The following is a 16736-nucleotide window of genomic DNA, read 5'->3' as shown; positions in this document are numbered from 1 at the left end:
CTTAGCAGTTTCTACTTACAAAAAAGTTTAAACATATACATGTGGAATCTTAAAAGTGGGTAGTTACTAGTTACTTTAATCAATTACATTTATTTGTATTTATCTGTAACAAAATTTGTAACATTTTTTAAATGTACTTTTTGGAGTAGCTTTACAACACTGTGCTTTTTACTCTAACATGAGTAAAAATATGACAAAATATCACTACTAGTACTTGAGTAAAATTTCTGGCTACTCCATCCATTGTCAGTAACTTAAAAAAACAACAAAACAAACAAAAAAAAATAAGCTTCTTTTAAACAAACATGGACCACTGAGAGACTTACTTATTTTTTGTACATAAACCTTGTTGATTGAAAGTTATTTTCTTTCTGCTGATCCTGCCATTTCATTTGGAGGAAAATACACTGCTTAGACTTAAAACACTTTTATTGTCATATTGAATAAACAGATTGTAAACAAAATGAAATTTTGTTGCAATACAGCTTTTCAGACAGTAAATGTACATTTCCATTCTATCAATTGCAGCAGTGATCAAACCTATTTAGACATATTCTACATACTGTAACTATTTATATTGTTTTATAATTCAGAAAAATATGTTCATCACACCAAACTTTTCTTGTATAATTACTGTACTTTTTTGTAAAAATACTTATTTCAATCTTATTCTTTCAAAGACCAGATTTTGCATATTATTATAAATTTTACATCACTTTGTAAAACATTAAACCTAGTTATTATGATAGTACATAGATCAGTTACTCAGTACTCAAAAATTATTTTTACCAAATACTGTTTTGCTCTTACTTGAGTTATTTCTTTAAAGGCTACCTTTTAAAAATATCATCAAGTAGTGCTACTCTTACTTAATAAAAATGTTGGGGCACTCTACTCATCTCTCTTGGAAAGGTAAAAATCAGTGGCTGACATGTTGGAGGTCCCAATTGCTCTTCCTGATAAATTGGTGGATATATTTTAATTGTTGATTTTATGCAAATAAGCAATTATCTTAAATACACCATCATGGCTCCATCTCAAGTAACCTATAAGATACATACAGGTATATTTAAAGAGGTAGTAACCCTAGTGCATGCACATTTCAGTATTCTAACATTTAGCATATATCATTAACTCAATTTAGATTGATTCAAATTTAAAAACGTTAATATAAGATGAAGGGTCCTTTTCTTTAAGTAGGGAAATATCATTCTACACAAGTTTAATTGATGTTGATTTTTATTTCCCTAGACAGATTTATGTGAAATAAATGAAGATAAATACAATAAAATATTACAAAGTTTAAATAAATGCAATATCACTAACGGAGTGTGACATTGAACTCACAGAAATTCGCATGAATTCATTCAATTATAATGAATAAATATGATATGAAAGTGGCCAGCAATTAAACATAATTAAGTAGTTAATGTGGTGATATTGTGACGTCTAAAAACACATTTTATAAATCTCCATGCATCTTCAAAAGCAATTTTGTTTCTTTTAATTCTGTAACAGCGCTCATTACAGTGTGTACCAATCTTTGGTGCTCATCTATCGCTAGAAAAGCCTTGTAGTGCGTGAAAGACGCACGCAGTGAACCGGGCCACCCCGCCCAGGTCCCGCCCTAAAGGTCCGACCCCTTAAGGCGAACAAACAGGATCTATGACGGCAGCAAACCCGTGGCGGCTCACTTATTAACGCTACACTTGGAGAGAGGACTTTAGGAACCCGGTTCGGTCCAGTGGAGCCATCGATCCGTTCGCAGCGCCGCGCGCGCCACTCTTTCTCCGGAGGTTGCCTGGTTAAATTCCGCCGGTCGGTTTTTTTTTTTCCGCCGTTCAGCAAGGCAGCAGCAAAACGAGCGTCTGTCCCCAACAAGGACTGACCCTGAAACTGAGCGGAGACGTAAGTCTGATGATGATGATAATCCTGTAGAGACTCTGCAACTGTTTCCTATGAGTAAAAAAAAAAAAAAACATTTGGGAAATATTACATAATTATCTGTCATTGTATTTGTTTTGTTTGGCAGTAGAAATATTCAAGCTGGGAAAAAAATATATATTTTCTAATCTTCAAGCCTAAGGGTTAGATGTGATTTTTATTGCCTGTAATATTAAAAAAAAAAAAAAAAACTAAAGAAAAATATATATATATTACCTAAAAAGATTTTTTGTTCCTATTTCAGACAACGTGTTTTAAATCAGTCTTAAATGTGATAAAGTGTCTTAAAAGTTTATAATCAGGTATATTTCCTATAATAATAAAAAAAACATAATACAAAAAAAAGGCCTGTGTATTTACAATTGTCTAATTAAATGGTCATATCATTAATACATAATAATAAAAAACGTAGCTGTGGTTGTAGTTACCCTTTGACCATATTTGGGATCCTAATGCTTTTTATTAAATGGATTAAATTAGGCTCTAACAGAAATATAAAGTGAAAGGGAATTTGTTTCAAACAAATTAGGAACATGTTTTATAAAAAAATTTTTTTACTGATGTTAAAGTTAAATAAGTTTATTAAATGGTATTAAAAATAATCTATTCAAATAATATCTCTTCTGACAGTATTTTTTCCCTAAATTGCTGAAAATAATGAAATCTCATAACTGATGCCCCCTAGGACTGATATGTTATTTTATCTAAGAACAGCTAATAATAATTCAAGAGAAAAGAAAGATGAGTGTGAAATTTTTAAGTAACATCTATTTTTTTATGTCACTGTGTCATTTAATTTAGCTGTGAATAATATGAGTTGTTTTGATTAAACTGTCTGCTAATTATCACTAATTAAGTGTGGTTTGACGCATTGAATGAGTGATAAAAAACTGTGTATAACACTGTCACACCTGAACTTTCCTCTCTGTCCTTTAGTTAAATTAGGTCTTTTACAATGTGCATCTGCTCCCCTGTGTGTGTGTAATCTGTAGGTGTGTGTGTGTGTGTGTGCGCGCGTTTCTCTGTCTCTCCCTGTTTCCTGTGCTTTGTTTCAAGGCCTGGGCTTGCGTCACACATTCCACTTGGCATATGAAGCCCTTATCCTGTTTAGAGCCTGGAGAAAGAAAGAAGGGAAAGAGAAAGAAGGGAGGAGAGGAGGATGTTGGGGGTAGACGGGTGTAGCAAGGGCAACATCTCTCCACTCAGCTTCTTTCTCCCTTTCTTGCTCTTTTTTTCATCTATCTTAGGTACCATAAGAGAGGACTCTTCTGTCTGTTTTTATTGATTTCTAATTTAGACATTAAAGAAGGAGACTACACACACACACCCACACGCCCTAAATACTCCACCCATCCCAACGCCTCCTTTCCTGAATCAACACGCTGATGTTATCTGGTGGAACAAAATGCACAAGACTTTGTGTACACACACTAACACACACACGCAGCTGCTCAAAGGCCATGTCGTAGGGAACATTAGGGCTAAACATTAAACTCCTGGATGCTGGACGGTTGGTGGTTCTCTCTGGGAACTTACGGGAAAAAGACACTGTGCTACTCAGACAGCCATAAACTTAAAAAGCTGTAAGTAGTTACACAACCCAATGCCTGCCAGCACACACAAGTTTATGTCATGCTGCAGCACGCACACACACACACACACCGACACATCTCTTAGTGCGTTTCAACCGCTGGATTGAGCCAATGCGACTATCTCATCGCCTGCCCCCCCTCCCCATGTCTGAGGTTCTCTGAAGTTTTGTCATACTTTGGTTGAAACCCACCTCATTTTCTTCCCATTTTCTGTCTCAACCTTGTTGTTTCCACTTCCATTTTGACATAGTTGGGTTACAGCGGCTGTTTTTTTTTTTGTTTTTTGCTCTGTTCCCCCCCTGTTCCCCTCTCGTTCTTGGAGCAGGGAGGTGCAGAATGTGGTGGAGGGGTGGGAGTCAGACAGGAAACCACAGGCCCCCTGCAGCAGCACCCCCCATTTGGCTTTGCTCTCCTCTTCCTCCTCCTCCTCCTGTTCTCCTTCACACCCCCCGACCCATCACGGAGTGTGGAAATAATAACAGTCGGCCTGAACTCTGAGGGCTTCCGCTTCTCTCCCCGTTCCTCTTCTCCCCTTCCCCTCTGTCCTTAGTTGTCTGGAAAGCCTCAAAAGTGGCACTTTCTGACAAGCTGACTTGAGGTGTGCGTACGCGTGTTTGCCTTTGACTGTGCTTGACAGCTCCGGTTGTGTCTTTAAATGCGTGCACATTCGCGTTTTTGTGTGTCAGTGTGCAAGACGATGGATCCTGTTTCCTCTCCCCTGCTGAAGGCCCCCCTCTGGCTCCCCCCCCCCCCCCCCCCCCCCCCCGAGGTCTGGAGGCCTGTAGCCTCAAAGTCTGCTGGAGAGGAGCAGAGAGGATCTGCACATGTGTGTTCATGAGTGTGTCTGTGGGTTTTTGGGGAGGTAGGGGCTAGGCAGACCAATAGAGGGAATGGGATGCCAAGAAGAGAGGCCTCAAAGTAAGAGGAGTCAGCAGAGCTAATGTTATTTGGGAACTAAAGGAACCAGTAGCGAGATGACTGACTGATATTATGCAGAATGATGGTTTGGCATGGCCTAGTTACTGGTATCTGGGTATACTTTAGTTTTAGACAGTTTTGGTTCCCAAACCTGTTTAATCAGCAATGCTTCTCCTCTACCTACTGCTTTAAACTGATAGTGAACTGGCTCAAAATGGCTCTTAAACCTTAGAGTGGCTTTGGAAAGAGACTTCTTGCATTGGAAAAATATAAGGTTCAATTTAAGCGTCATCCTTAAAGAAACAATGACGTGTGTCAGTGTTTCTTTAAGCATTGCTTGACAGTTATCCATATTTTCAAAGGTTGCAGTTAAAACCAGTAAGACATTTCCACCAAACAGTCTCTACAGTTTAATGTTTGAATAAAAATCTGGAAAATATGTTTGTTTGAGCAGGATTTTCTTTAGCTATATGAAGCATAGAGCAAATCAGCACTGTGGGGGAGTGATGGCCTAGTGGTTAGAGCAGTAAACTTTGATCCCCACACTGCTCCTCAACAGGAGTTAAATGAAGAATTACATTTCTCCAATGGAAGATCAATAAAGTGTCATTATTCATTATTATTATTAATTTACTTAAACATGCTGATAAAAAAACAAAAGAATTAGCTGGTTGTAAATATATGCCATAGTCACCCATTTATAGACTGGCATAGAGTGAAAACTAAAAGTGTACAAACCATTAGTTTTATTAACGGTGTAATGTAGCCTGTTTTTACCAAACATTTAAATCATTGGGTGAAATACGCAAGATATTGAGGAAGATATGATGAATGCTATAACTTAAACAGGCAAGTGGCAACAGTTTTTCTATTGACTTATGTAGGGCTGAAACAATTAATCAAAATAATCATGATTAATCGATTATTGAAATAATCATCAACTATTTTAGTCATAGATTATTCGTTAAATAGAGTATTGAGATTGTAATACATGCCTTGAGCTAACACAGAAACAACTTAGAGCAGTAATTATATCTATAAATAGCAAAACATATAAACATTTTGCATTTAAGAAAAAAAATTCATCTGTCAGTATACTCTATCCAGAATTCCTCAAGTGTAAACATTTTAGTTTCATCTGGTTTAATTTAGTAAAAAAATCTTTAAGGAACCTTTGTCTACCCAATTATTAATGGAATAATCAAAAAAAATAATCGACAGATTGACCGATTTGCAAAATAATCTTTAGTTGCAGCCCTAGACTTATGGCAACTAGAGTAAAAGACATGCTTGAACTAGAAGCATTTCTGATTGCTGGGAATGGAAGATGTCTGTCACCTTTGAGGTTCCAGGATGTCCTCCTGATACAGTATCTAAAATTGTAGATATCTGCTGGCTATTGCTGATTTAACTGGCCATTCCTGAACAGCTAGAGGTGGCTGAGAGAAAGGCTGGACTTAATGGATGTTAAAGTTTTTTGTTGTTGTTGTTGTTAATAGACTAGTCAAATTTGTCCCAAGGTTATCTTTGTGGAAATTTCTGCACGTTTACCACGCTGAGAACCTGCTGGTTTGTAGCTCTATTAGGCATCAAACCAGCAGGTTCACCTGCTGGTTTGATGCCTAATAGAGCTACACTTAGTGTTGAGAGATTTACAAGTGGGAGCAATTATGAAGCAACAAAGGCCAATTGATGGGAAGTGTGCACTTAATAGCTCTTAAAGAGTCAACCGTAGGAATATTAGCTCACCACCTGTATGAGTCAGGCAGTTTAGACCCTGATTTGGGACTAATTTTGCCTTCATTAACAAAGTTCGAGTCAGTCTTTATTTTGTACATGAAGTTCCTGTTCTGAAGAAGATTAGGCAATATTGCCATAAGCTGCAGAGTATGAGTTTGGCAATCTGGTGTCAAAGTGACAATGGTGAGATAAAACAGGGGAGAGCACTGACATGAGGTGAGACTGAAGGAAATAGGGGAAAAAAGAGGCTTTACAGTAAAGGAAAAGCCAGAGTGAGGGGCAGGGAGATCATGGCTTTCACCGTGTGTGTGTGCTGCAGCGTGTTCTTGGACAAAGCTGTTGTCTGGAGGTTTCTGGTCTCTCTGGTGATCTCATCATCTCCAGCCTGCTGCCATTAGAGCATGTGTGCGTGTCTGTAATAATTTAGCCCTTTAGTGATTTAGTGTGTGTATTTTGTTGAGCTAGCAGAAAGTCCTGTGTGCTGCCGTGATCATGTAGAAATGTGTGTGTGTGGTTGAGTTGGTGGCCAAGGCCTCCAAGCCACAATATTTTCCCCTTCAGTCATGTTTGTTTTATATCATTCGTAGAGAGGGAGAGAAAAAAGACGAGCAAGGAGAATCAGGGTGGAGGGTTAAATATGGTAGTGATATGAGTGATTGCAAGTAATTGCTTGGGGGCGAATGAAGAGGAGTTATAGGAGAAAACATGGAGTCCAAGTGTGGAGAGGAGATCCAGGAAGTGTTTGCTGAGTGGGTTGGGGTTGAGTACACAGTAGCTGTACTGACCTAGAAAGACAATATTTGCAGACATACTCAAACACACACCCACTTTTGCACAAATGGGGGGGGATTCCTTTACAACATGAGTTAGACTTTTTATTTACCATGTTTATGACTCCTAAATTAGTTCATTTAGCTGTAGATTATATTTGATTTAAGCCTTGAATCTGTCCTGCAGAAGTAGGAGATTGTAGCACTCATTTCGGTCTGCCTAACAGATCACTTTATCTCATGTTCTTTCCAAACTGTCCACACATTGAGCAACTTTTTCAAAATTGCTTCATATTGTTCTCAGATTTATGTAAACTTTCTGCACTGAAGAACTTTGTGGTGCTTGACAAGTTAACCCTAAGGAGAATGGTATGTTCCCGCAAGTGCATGCAGCCTTTCGAAGAATTTAACCTGTATTTAGGCAAAAGGCGTTTGTTCTTCAGCACGCAAGCATATTTCTGAGACATTTCAGAGGTGAATATTGGAGGTTTAAATGTCTTCAGGGCTGTTCTTGTTCAGGTGTTTAGAGATAATTGCCATTTTCTGTATGCGCTCTACCTTATATAGATACATTTGTGACTGTTGTCTGTGTATGTTTTTACCATGCAATTTTACCTGGTATATCCTTGTAGTTAGGTGATGTTGAAATTTTTACACCAAGTGCAAAATGTAGGGCAACTTGTTCTTGAATGCACATGTACTCTGACCATATTTTTTAAAATTTAACAAGAAATGTGATGCCCTATCTCTAGGTGGAGCTTCTGAACAGGTCTGCATTCAGAAACTCTCATTTCTGTTTGTCCAGGTGAATTACAAAAAATATGAATTAACAATTTTAAATAGTTATATAAAATGCTGTTGTATTTACTTATTAAAGTTTATAGTAGTTCATTGTGGTTAGCATTGTTAAGAAGTTAAACAAATCCACCTATTTTATGGTTTGTTTGATATTGGAAGAAGAGCAGCTTAATCATTCTAATATTAATCAATAAATGAAATATCTTTGGATAAAAGAAAGTTTAATCCACAGCAATCATAACAAAAAATTGTTTACATACTTTAGAAACAAAAATTAGTTTGAGAGGTTAATATATTTAAAATTGGATAGAAACACTAAAGGTTTAAAAGTAATTTTGATTTGGAGAACTGAGTTTAATAAAAACAAGAAGCTCGATTCAAGTGTTTGAGAACACCAATTAGCATTTAATGAAGTCAATATAAATTAAAAATTAAGTACATTTATTTTAAAAAAGGGTATAGAAAAGTTCAATAACCACCACATTTACAATGTGTATTTTTAATTGAATATAGAAGCCTATAGTATTTCTACTGTTCAAACACCTGAAATATGCACTAAAGTATAAATACACACTTGAATAAACAAACCAAACCTAAACTATAGCCTTTATTTGTTTCATTGCTCATTAATTGAAGAAAATGTGTTCTAAACAATTCTCTGCTGAGATTTACTTCTTGTGTAAATCAGGGATTTATGGATGTTTAACACCTCGTTTTAAGGATCAGCCCAGTTTTCTATTTAGGTCACACATACCACAGCTTTAAAACACTTAAACTTTCTGGTTGTTGCTGTAAAAGTCATGGTTTAATCCTTCCTTTGTCCATATCCTGTTGTCGTCCTCTGTTTGCACTTCATACTTGTCTGCATTGTCAGCGCAATGTGCAATTCACAACCACAATAGGACAATTACTTGACCTCTGGTTGAACTACAATACAATTTAAACCTGGTTTGGAAGCACACTCGCAAAGCCCTCACACATGCACACACCTGACTGCCAAGCTCTTTGTTTCCCTGAAGACAGGCAAAGGGCGAGGTTTCTTTCGTCATGTTCACACCCTTCCTGACCCAGCTAGTTAGCCTCCGTCTCTCATTCGTCTGCTCTCCATCCCCAACCTCTGTGTGAGTGCCTGTATGCCTTCCTGTGTGTGTCTGTCTGGCCGTGATGACTGGTGTTCTTAGCCATTTGTTAATAATTAAAGGCCAACCTGTCTCCAGACTGTGGACTTTAATCAGGTCATACACAGAAACACACACAGAGTCCCTCAGGGTACATTCTTTGACAGTTCGTGTTGCTTTAATGCTCCAGTGAACAAACACACACTTGCACACAATCACACTCATTTAGGCACAAAGAGCCAGCTCAGCTCCATCTGGCCATTTAAAGCCAAGGTAACTGGAACCGCACTGGAAACGTACACTCTTTTCTCCAAATACCTGTCCATTCTCAGTAGTTGGGGAGTGTTAAAGTGTGATCAAGTGTCAGAGGTTTTAACCTTTTTGCACGGCGACGTTTTTCCAGGCACATCAAACCTGTAAAAAGTTGTCTGTAGTTTTAGAGGTTTTTCAATGTTCTAATATCTTTTGACATTTTAAATAGCACATCCCAATATACAGAACTTTGTTTCAAAACATTTGGTGGTTATGTGTGCATGTATGTACCACTTGGCACGAGAGAATTGCAAATATAAAAGCAACAAAGCAGCCTCAGGGTGTGCAGTTATTTCCAACCAATGGTTTTAGTAAAGCTTTGATCAAATGCGAGCAATTTTAGCCTATTCCAATTTCTAAGTCTAAATCTAAATTAACTTAAACAGCTTATATTAGTAAGCTGTCCAAAGCTCTCCAAATGTATTCCATGTCTATATTCAGCATTTGACATGAAAGATACAAACTTAGATATATGAAACAGAGCTCCTTTAACAAATACTTCTTTCTGCCTGTCTGTGGAAAGTCTTACTTTCTCTAATTGTCTTGCAGCCTGATGCTGACATGTCTTGTTGTGTCATAGAAAATACCTTTTTTAGCTTCTTGTCCTTTCATACTTAACGCCTCACTGATATTGAAAATAGGCAATTTTTTTTGCTTATTAACAGTTTCAACAACAATAAGCATTGTTGTGAGTGTGACTTAGTCGCACTTGTTGTATTCGGGGATCAGAAAACTACCACACCTATAAGGTTTCGAACAGAAGGTCACAGATCAGTGCCAGTCTAGATGCAAAGTGTATCAATCTGGTTCCAAACTGATTTCTCTAATCCATTCTGAGACAACAATTTTAATGAACAATAAACTTTAGAAATTTATCAATTAGGGGATTCAGAGTCTGAGTTTCTCACTTGTATTTGTTTTGTATTTTAAACAAAAAAGTGTTCTCAGTAAAGAGTCTATACATATATTCAGAGTTAAAAACATAAATGCATAAACTTTAGAATAGGACTGTTATGGATCAGAGATTTGTTTTAAAGAATTAAGCTGTGTTTCTTTTGAGTGTAAAAGAAGATGACTGAATATTTGAGGAAGATGATGTGTACTAATGCAAATATATTTAATTTTGTAGGAGACTGGCCTTTGCAGACATGCTGATGTATGATTACCCTCCAAAGACAGACATGGAGACGGTAAGGATGGTGTGTTTGCGCAAACAAAATTTTTAGATGCTTTTTTACTTCTTCCATCTTGCCCAAACATGCTGATGCCCCATTCACCTCTACCACCAACGCATTTGCTCCAACACACACAAGTAAAAAAGGCTCCACACACTCCTGCTACATGTCTAGACCAACATTCCTGGTCTTCCTGGACAAACAAGCTGCTTACAGCAGATTTTTGCATACAATGTCTACACATACTGCTAGGCTAATGAACGTGCATACAAACACTGTACTTATAACAGTTATCTGCTGCTGAGCAGAGTGCTGCGTCTCAATTTTTTCAGCTGGCTTCGGTTGTTTGTTCGCAGAAATATGTTTTCCATGTTATTCAAGGCAGAAAGGAAATGTTTACCTCTCTGTTCTTTTGTTTCCCTTTACCACTTCCTCCTCCTGCATCCTCTCTTCTCCTCCTCACAGTCCTTCTACCCTTCCTCAGTGACAACCGCAGAGCCATACGGAGTGATCTTTCCCCATCCTAGTGCCTTCTACAGAATGCCCATGCACACCTTCACCCAGTGCAACTCAACACAGCAGGAGCCAGTGGACCTGTCCGTCAGCAAACGCTCCTCTTCCACCTCTTCAGCTTCTTCCACATCGCCAGCATCCTCCCCAGCCTCCCCTCCCAGCTCTCCATCCTCAACCTACAGCTCAGTGAGCCGTGCCTCTCCCTGCTCCCCGCACTCCCACCTTCACTCTTCGCCCACTCAACCCCTCCCCCCACCGACTCACACAATGTCTTACCCATCTATGGTCATACAAAGTCCAAGGGTTATGGTGTCACCGCTTGTTCTGCCCCTGCCTCTCATGTACCCGTCACCTATTCACCTTCATCCGCCGATAATTGTGAGCCCACCTCTCCCCAGTGATGAAAGCCATCCTACCAGCAGAGAACATAAGTATGGTGAGACCTGCTTGTACCTTCATCTATATTCTGCTCAACTTGATACAAAGCATTACAGAAGCATTTCTACACCTTAGACAATTACACAATTTGTCACCTTACAGCCTCAAACTTTGGTGTATTTAATAGGGATTTGACCAACACAACATAAGCAATTATTGGGAAGTGAAAGCATAGCCAAGTGTGGTACTTGATAGCTTTTACAAGGAATATGCATTTGTATTTTTAGTATTCTTGAGCCAGAAATGTGTAGCTCTGCCTTTTGCTGCTATTATCTTTCCAAACAAGTTCTGTTTATGCCTCTATTGGCTTTGCAAATGGAAAATTATCAATGCGAAATGGATGAAACTTATCCAGATTGCATGGTGGTTTACAATTAGCAGTTTTAAAACCATGCCTCCAATTCTGATTTAACCTAAAGTTGATGGACTGGACCATTTAGACACATGAGTATCCTGTTCAGGTTCCCTTGCCCTGCGTGTTTTAGAGGTCACAGACCTGACTTATATGAAGAAATGAATAATAGTCCTTTTCAGCATTTAATGGCTGCTGAGGAGTTCATGCAATCATTTAAATCTGTTGAGCTACAACAGAGAATCTAACACTTGCAGGGCAGTAACACTTCAGGACCTGAATTGTGAACCACTTTCTTTCCAGGTATTCCTTGTTCAGCATGTGGGTGGAAAAGTTCAATGTTGTCTTTATCTCAATATCTAAGACTTGTGAAAAATTCAGTGAGGTATGAAAAAGCCTTTGCATGGCACTTTAGATCCCTCTTACATGGCAGTCTTTTATTTAACAGGCTTTTGTTCAAGAGAAATCAAAAATCAAAGATTAAGATATTCTCTTCTACTGAAGACGATTTCTGACATCCTCTACTTGTTGCAGATGCTCCTCTTTTGTTGTTTATCTTTATTGACCTAAAACATATTTGCACCTTTCTGATGTCTATCTTGACAATCCAAACTAATTCTGAGTAACTTAGGTGGCAGATGCTGGAATGTTGCATTTCAAACATGACCTGCTTTGACACTATCAGGAAAATTTAACGATAACGAGAAAAAGGTGTTGAAATCATTTTTGTTTTCTGTTAAATGTTTTTCATTGTCTTAAACTGTTTCCTTCTTTTATGTTTATGTAAGTCTTCCTGAAAATGAGGAAGCATTTTTTTTTACTCTCTGCTTTTAGAAAACTGTTTCAAAAAAATATTTTCTTCCTCTGGTGTGTGGCCTGTTGCCAGCTGGAGGTCACCTGGAATCACCCACTTCTCCCAATGGCCATTATTTGGCAGTGCAGATTGCCAACTTTAGAGACCTAAATACACATAAAAGGCTCAAAGAGCTTGCAGGGGCATTCCCAAATAGACATTAGCAGTAGGCCTACCGGCTGGTTGGAGTGTCCCAGTCTGTATAACTTGAACTTTGTGGTGGTTTCAGAGGAATGTGTGGAGATACCCAACATTATTTCTGCAAATAAAATCTTAGAAATATGTAAATGGAAAGAAAACTAACGAAACTATGTTTCTTTTCTCTTTACCCAGTTCACTCTGCGAAGCATGGGGAGGTCCATGAGCTGCACAAGTCAATAAAAACGGAGTCTCAGTCTGAACTTTCTCAGGACGCTCTGAGCAGCCATGAGATTAAATCTCCTGTCATCAGGATACCCCACGATTACGAGTGAGTAGAAGCACTGACAAAGGCAAGCTAAATGCAAAGATAATGAGAGACACTACAAAGGTTGCACAAGCTGCAGTGTTTTCTTCCCCTTTAACTTTATATGGCAATATTGGTCAGAGACTGTTTCAACATGATCCATGTTAGAATTTGTCCAAAGCAAGATGCTATCCCACAGCTAGAGTCAACTGAGGTCCTTAACACAGATACTTAAGGCTATACCAGTTTGGTACCTTTCTAAATAGCATATGGCATGATAGAAAAAGGCAATAAGAAAATAAAAGCTAAGCTAAACATCTCCATATTGACAGTTAAAGCAATCATTACTATGTTAACAACAATCTAACTTGTGATAAAAATAGCTGAAAAGAGTAAACCATTTTTATGGAATTGTGAGAATGTCTCCAAAATCTGAAAACCAACCAGCTGTTTGGCAGCTGTGCCAGAAAAAAAAAGGCTTTTCTGTTCTGCTATCAAAAATATAAACAGATTTTTTTCAACCACACTGGGACTTTTTACTTTAGGGATATATAAAGATAATTTTGAGAGTCCCCTTTCAGAGACATAGACAGGTATGGGGTATTGAAGGCTAACAAAAGAAACCAAAAGACCCCCATTCCAAAGGGGTGGACCGGTTCATCCATTTTAAATTTCTATGTTGTCTAAGCAAACACAAGGCTTTGTGGGGCTGCTGTATGAAGCAACTCAATACTATTTCTGACATTTGAATTGAAAAAACTTCCTGGATGGGAAGTGAAATGTCTTCAGACTTGGAAACAAAGTCCAGTGTTTTTTTTTACTTTTTTAATGACTATGACCAGCATAAATTCAAGAGCTTTGGATTTTTTCACCTGACTTAAGTAGTCAAAAATCACAATCTGATCGATGCAGAATTGGCTTCCTGGATGCATGACCAATCTTCCTCTATGGTTATCTCAATCCCCCCGAGCTACATGCTATAGAAATCCTCTAGGCTAAGCCGTAGACAATGGTGCAGTGTGGTTCCAGGACTCTGGATTTTCTGACATTGCGCAAAAAGAAATGATCAAGAAACCCTCCCTCTGTATACTCCACCCGTGAGAACTGTCTCCATTGCACTCATAAGTCCTTTGTATATATCTTTAGCAAAGCTGCCAATGACAGCGGAGAGTCTTTATGTTTGTCAATTCCTTTTCTCGTAAATGTCTTCAACAGCTCTTCTTCTCGCTCGTACTCTTCCACATTTCCTCTGGGCTTTTTCGGAAGTGTTTCATCTTTCGCTAACTAAAGGCCATTTTTTTCCCTCAAAGGAACAAATTGCAGGTTTACTTACAAAGGTGATATTCAAAACAGCTAACTGGCAGTTGGTTCTCACCTGTGCCTTTTTTTTTTTTTTGCCGTTGTTTTTTTTTTTTTTTTTTTTTTTTGCTTGTGTGTTAGTAGAACGTAACTCATCCGTTCCAGTTCTTGTCTGGGTGGCTGCTTTTACAGGCTTGTTGTTGTAACTGTGCCAACTTAGACATGAATGGACCCTTAAGAAGGCATATGTGGGTGTGGCTTTATCTGTCAATACCTCTATAACTTCCTACATACACATTTTCTCTATACAATAAACTATAATCCATCAGGAAATATTTCAGAGGTGATTAGGTTTCTAATAATGACCGGTTTCTTTTGGGCTCTGTGTTTTCAGGGGAATTCTCCACATTCTTTTATATAGAAATTAATTCACATTTCAACACTCGACACCTGCTCCCAACTGCCACTTATACAAACACACTCCCAGTTCTTTAGGCTGTGGTTAAAAAGATGTGTCACGATTTGTTTTGGCACACATTGCTTCTTTTTTTTTTGGATCGTGTCCTTTGCATTTTTTTAAGGCTTTGGTGTCCCTTTTAAGATTTGTTAACTCACAGCAGCAGGGCTGATCTTTTTTTTTATCCTGCTTAGATGACTTTCTAGTCAGTAAACTGTTGAAATGTAGATACACAAATATGGCAGATAATGGAAATGAAATGGCAAAACAACTGCAAGTTAGATTAGAAAAATGTATTTCTCAGTATTTAGCATCAGACAAAAAATCAGCTCCTGTAGATTTCAAAAATTCCAAACAGGAATCTGGCGCCCTCTGCTGAGCATTTCACATAAAGAGGGAATACCATTTGAGATATTTGTATTTTTCTTTCTTAGGTGCAACAATCCATCAGTGATAGTTCGCACAGGGTCTACGCATCCTTTACCTGCAGAATCACCTGACACGCTAAAAAAACGCAGAATTCATCGCTGTGATTTCTCTGGCTGCAACAAAGTGTACACCAAGAGTTCCCACCTCAAAGCGCACCGCAGAACGCATACTGGTAAGAGGCCTCACACGCAAAGAGGCTTTTTTTGTTTTTTTTTAAACCTGTTCTACATTAAGGGATACATCTATTAAGATCCCAAATTAGGAATGCTAATTGCTCATGCAGTTAATAACAAATTGAATGTTTAATTTTGTGTGCTTAATACATGTGACGCTATGATTGTGTGTGAAACGGATGATAGAAATAACACTCTCACTGACTGCCCTATATGAATTATATTATGTTATCACATCATTTATAAAAAAAAAAAAAGGGAAAAATGCAGAAATGTTCCTAGAAAACAGTTAAGAATGTGTGTTTTTCTCTTACCAATGATCCCCATGCCTACTGCATAACCTTTAGAACAAAAGGACAGGTGATATGTATGTACTATTTTAATTTTTTGATGGTCCAGATATGATCACACTATATATATTTTCTATTGATAAAATGTGACATTTCTTTAACCGCTTTTTTTCTTCTTCTGTTTTGCGCAGGAGAGAAACCCTACAAGTGTGTGTGGGAAGGCTGCACATGGAAGTTTGCCCGTTCAGACGAGCTAACGAGACACTTCCGCAAGCACACAGGAGTCAAACCTTTCCAGTGTCCTGACTGCGAACGCAGCTTCTCCCGCTCAGACCACCTGGCGCTACACAAAAAGCGCCACCTTCTAGTGTGAAAGTCTCTACGTCTCCTCAGGGCGCCTGTTTAGAACACTTTCACCTCATTCAAAAGAGCCGGGAATGCCTTGCTACTCTGTGTTCAGCTCATTTAGACATTTATGGTGGCTGTGTCAGACCTCTGATCAGCTGTGGAGGGCCCTGAGTGGCTGCAGAATCTCAGCTGGCTTGAGAGCAGCACCCTCATGTGTCTGCAGAGACAACCTGCATCATCAACCAAGTCTTGGCATGCTCAAATTCTTTAATAAAACATAGGATCTCTGTAGTTACTTTTTGGGCTTGATACATACTTTTATACACATTATTTGCTAGCTAGGACAATAAAATGTGAAAACTATCCAGAATGTATCACATCACACCCACTATGCATTGTGTCATACATACTTAAGCTGTTTTTTCTTTGTCGTTTTGCTTCTTCTTGAGCGCAGCTAGCTGTGACATAATGCTAATGCTTAATCCTTCTTAATGAGCCTGCACGTTACACCACACACCACATCTGCCTCTACAAGCTTAACTCCTTATTCACACAGACGCTGTCATCTGTGTGTTCTTCTATTCCATACAGTAAAATCCCACTGGCTCCGTGGTGAAACGGCATAACCAATGCCCTGCTCCGTCTCTTTTTCACGGAGCAAACACGTAACATATTTGGTGTTAAGTGGGCCTTTCATTTTGAAGTGAGGACAGGTAGCTAAATACTTGCTTTCCATTGGACACACACAAACACACACAGCAAGAAAAGGTGC

At 38.4% G+C, this 16736-nt stretch overlaps 1 protein-coding gene across 1 annotated transcript; it reads left to right on the top strand.

The window, feature by feature from the left end:
• Positions 1-1663: 1663 nt before the first annotated feature.
• Positions 1664-16316, top strand: klf3 (Kruppel-like factor 3 (basic)). Its single transcript, XM_038272839.1, has 6 exons — positions 1664-1908; positions 10322-10382; positions 10833-11316; positions 12857-12992; positions 15159-15325; positions 15808-16316. Exons 2-6 carry the CDS (start codon positions 10341-10343, stop codon positions 15987-15989), a joined length of 1011 nt encoding a protein of 336 aa, XP_038128767.1. The 5' UTR covers positions 1664-1908; positions 10322-10340; the 3' UTR covers positions 15990-16316.
• The last annotated feature ends 420 nt before the right edge of the window (positions 16317-16736 follow it).

This window comes from Cyprinodon tularosa, unplaced genomic scaffold, assembly GCF_016077235.1.
Source record: "Cyprinodon tularosa strain WSP-4 unplaced genomic scaffold, ASM1607723v1 ctg841, whole genome shotgun sequence".
Classification (NCBI taxonomy): domain Eukaryota; kingdom Metazoa; phylum Chordata; class Actinopteri; order Cyprinodontiformes; family Cyprinodontidae; genus Cyprinodon; species Cyprinodon tularosa.
The sequence above is the reverse complement of the archived record's forward strand: the minus strand, read 5'-3'. Positions and strand labels throughout refer to the sequence as shown.

What these genes read in the sequence shown, in the direction of transcription:
- klf3 (XM_038272839.1), top strand. Translation starts at nt 10,341, where the DNA reads ATGCTGATGTATGATTACCCTCCAAAGACAGACATGGAGACG. An exon ending in CAAAGACAGACATGGAGACG is followed by an intron (nt 10,383 to 10,832) that starts GTAAGGATGGTG and finishes TCCTCCTCACAG; the next exon opens with TCCTTCTACCCTTCCTCAGT. An exon ending in AGGATACCCCACGATTACGA is followed by an intron (nt 12,993 to 15,158) that starts GTGAGTAGAAGC and finishes TTTCTTTCTTAG; the next exon opens with GTGCAACAATCCATCAGTGA.